Source organism: Anneissia japonica, unplaced genomic scaffold (genome assembly GCF_011630105.1).
Source record: "Anneissia japonica isolate Jap-2015-1 unplaced genomic scaffold, ASM1163010v1 scaffold6792_len961167_cov158, whole genome shotgun sequence".
Lineage (NCBI taxonomy): Eukaryota > Metazoa > Echinodermata > Crinoidea > Comatulida > Comatulidae > Anneissia > Anneissia japonica.
The window spans coordinates 938,995-941,328 of NW_022701523.1; the positions used below are offsets into that span (position 1 = coordinate 938,995).

The window sequence follows — 2,334 nt, forward strand, 5'->3', positions numbered from 1 at the left end:
GCCCGGAAATGACCCTCTCACATTAAAAGTTGAATACAATTTTGTCTGATTTCTCAATTTTTTTTATATAATTTTAAAAATTAGGAGGTTGGGGTCCCGTGCGCGCGTCCCGTGCTGATTGGCTCCTCCTTGAATCCGCCACTGTTCAATATATAACACTTGACATAGCCTATGGTTTTGTTTCACAAATAACTAATTCCTAAATGTCAAGCGAAAGATTTTTGTTATTCGAAAGATTTTTTATTCAATACTTATTTTCCACCCTATAACACATTAACTACAATGTACTGTAAATTCTGTAGTTAACCTTCAGGCAATTGTATTTTAAGAAATGGCCTTTAAGTATCTTATTGTTGTGTTCAAATTAGATGGAGTTTAAATGTGGTTATATTACACTAGTTTGAAAGTTTGCTGTAAGCCAATCAGTTACACATATCTTCATGGTTAGCATAAAGAGAACTAGAGTATCGCTCTATAAAGTGTGCCTACCTCCACCCTATTTCTAAACACATAATTCACAATGGCGGGCGATTCCATTCTTTTTTCTTCATGTTCGATGGTGGGTTTCAAGGAAACGTCAATCAACATTTGGTTGCTCAACTCAAAATGGGAACTTGTAATGTTAGTTAGAAAATGAAAACATAAAACTATATTTTATGATAATAATAATAATAATAGTAATAATAATATTAATAATAATAATAATAATAATAATAATAATAATAATAGGTCAATTTATAAGGATCAAATAAACAAGGTATCTAAGCACCAAATAATAATAATAATAATAATAATAATAATAATAATAATAATAATAATAATAATAATAATAATAATAATATGTCACTGGTGCTGGGAGCAGTCACAAAAGTAGATGTGGAGGGAGGCCCCTAGTAGAAAAAGTTGGGGGCATAGCCCCCCAGGCTCCCGCTTCCGCCGCCGTTGATCAAAATGAGACTAATAAGTCTAATTATAAATGGTTACACTCATTATTTTGTTCTATTTGTATGCGCCACAAATTTGAATTTCTATATAAAAAAAAAACATTACAAGCATGCTAAAGGAGTCGAGAAACATAGGCTGTTTTTTGTGGCAGTATAGGCTGTGGGGGTGCTCGACATTTGGGGCAGGTAATTATTTGTTTCGTAGGTAAGTTTGGTAAAATGTCATGAATTATTCACAACTCTTCTTAAAGAGCCTATTTTGCGCATGCGCTACTTTCAAGTCTGTGTCAGTCCATGGTCAGCCTGATATCAGTTGTTCTGTACATTATCGCGATAGAACCTAGAGTTTTCACATTTGTATGGGCCTTGTATTTAAATGAATGCAAAATATGAAACCAGAGATATAATTGACGCAATTGAATCTGAATTTTTTTTAGATTCGCCTAAATTTACTATTCGGAAAACAACAATTACGTGATGATAAACATCAGACAGAAAGAGATCAAGATTTTCGAAGAAGGGTAGGCCCTAGGCCTATACTGTATTTTCAGCAGTGGAGTGAGGAACTCCACTGTGCAGTGTGTCACTCCACTGTGCAGTGTGTCGTAGACTTCGCTCAACGCAGGGTTCCCAGAACGCCGCCGTCAGCGGCGTGTGCGAAGCACAACTCAGTGTCAGAAGTGGAACGTAAAATTTCGATATGATTTTGTAATCAGATATGCGAAAAAAAACTTCAGCTAACCGTATTTCTCGACCGAGACGTCAGTGGGAGCTGTCATTGGCGTACCTATGGGGAAAGGGGTCAAGAGGGCACGTGCCCCGGGCGCCAGGTTTGAGGGGGCGTTGAAATGGGAGAATGAGAGTCAAAAATAAGCACTTTTTAGAAATACACGACGAAATTGATCTATTTAAATTCGTCAGGCATGAATATTTTCCAGTTAATAATAAGAATCTGAATGTAGTTGTTTTTATTGGCAAATTTAGAGATTGTGATTTCTTTTCAGTCCATTTTCTCTTGTTGTTTACCTTTTCTGTAATAACTACATGACTAAAGCTCATCCTGCCATATTTCAGAGCCATGATGGGAAAAGCGAGACTATCTGCTTTGGCACTATTTAGTATTGAGCGTGATGAAGCAGACAACATTGCTAACTTTGATCATGTTATTACATTATTTGCTGGTGCAATAGCACACAAAATTCAGTTGCGAGTTTAAACAATGTTAAAAATTCAGCAACTTACAAGATTCTATAAGATAAATTTAGAGAATAAGAATACTAAGCTGTATGTAATAAATACAAAAGCCTTACAAATAAGGATACTGGTAAAGTTGTATACAAAGTTCCGAACATTGTAATGCAGTTTCAATAGTAAGAAACAGGGATGGCGT

General features: G+C 35.5%; 1 protein-coding gene across 1 annotated transcript in view; it reads right to left on the bottom strand.

Moving 5' to 3' along the window:
- LOC117103598 (sulfotransferase 1C4-like) overlaps positions 1-2,024 on the bottom strand; it is a 9,268-nt gene extending 7,244 nt beyond the window's left edge. The window contains exon 1 of the mRNA XM_033244179.1: positions 1,971-2,024. Within this exon, the coding sequence (XP_033100070.1) occupies positions 1,971-2,024 (54 nt within the window). The remainder of the gene's footprint in view (positions 1-1,970) is intronic.
- Positions 2,025-2,334: the final 310 nt, after the last annotated feature.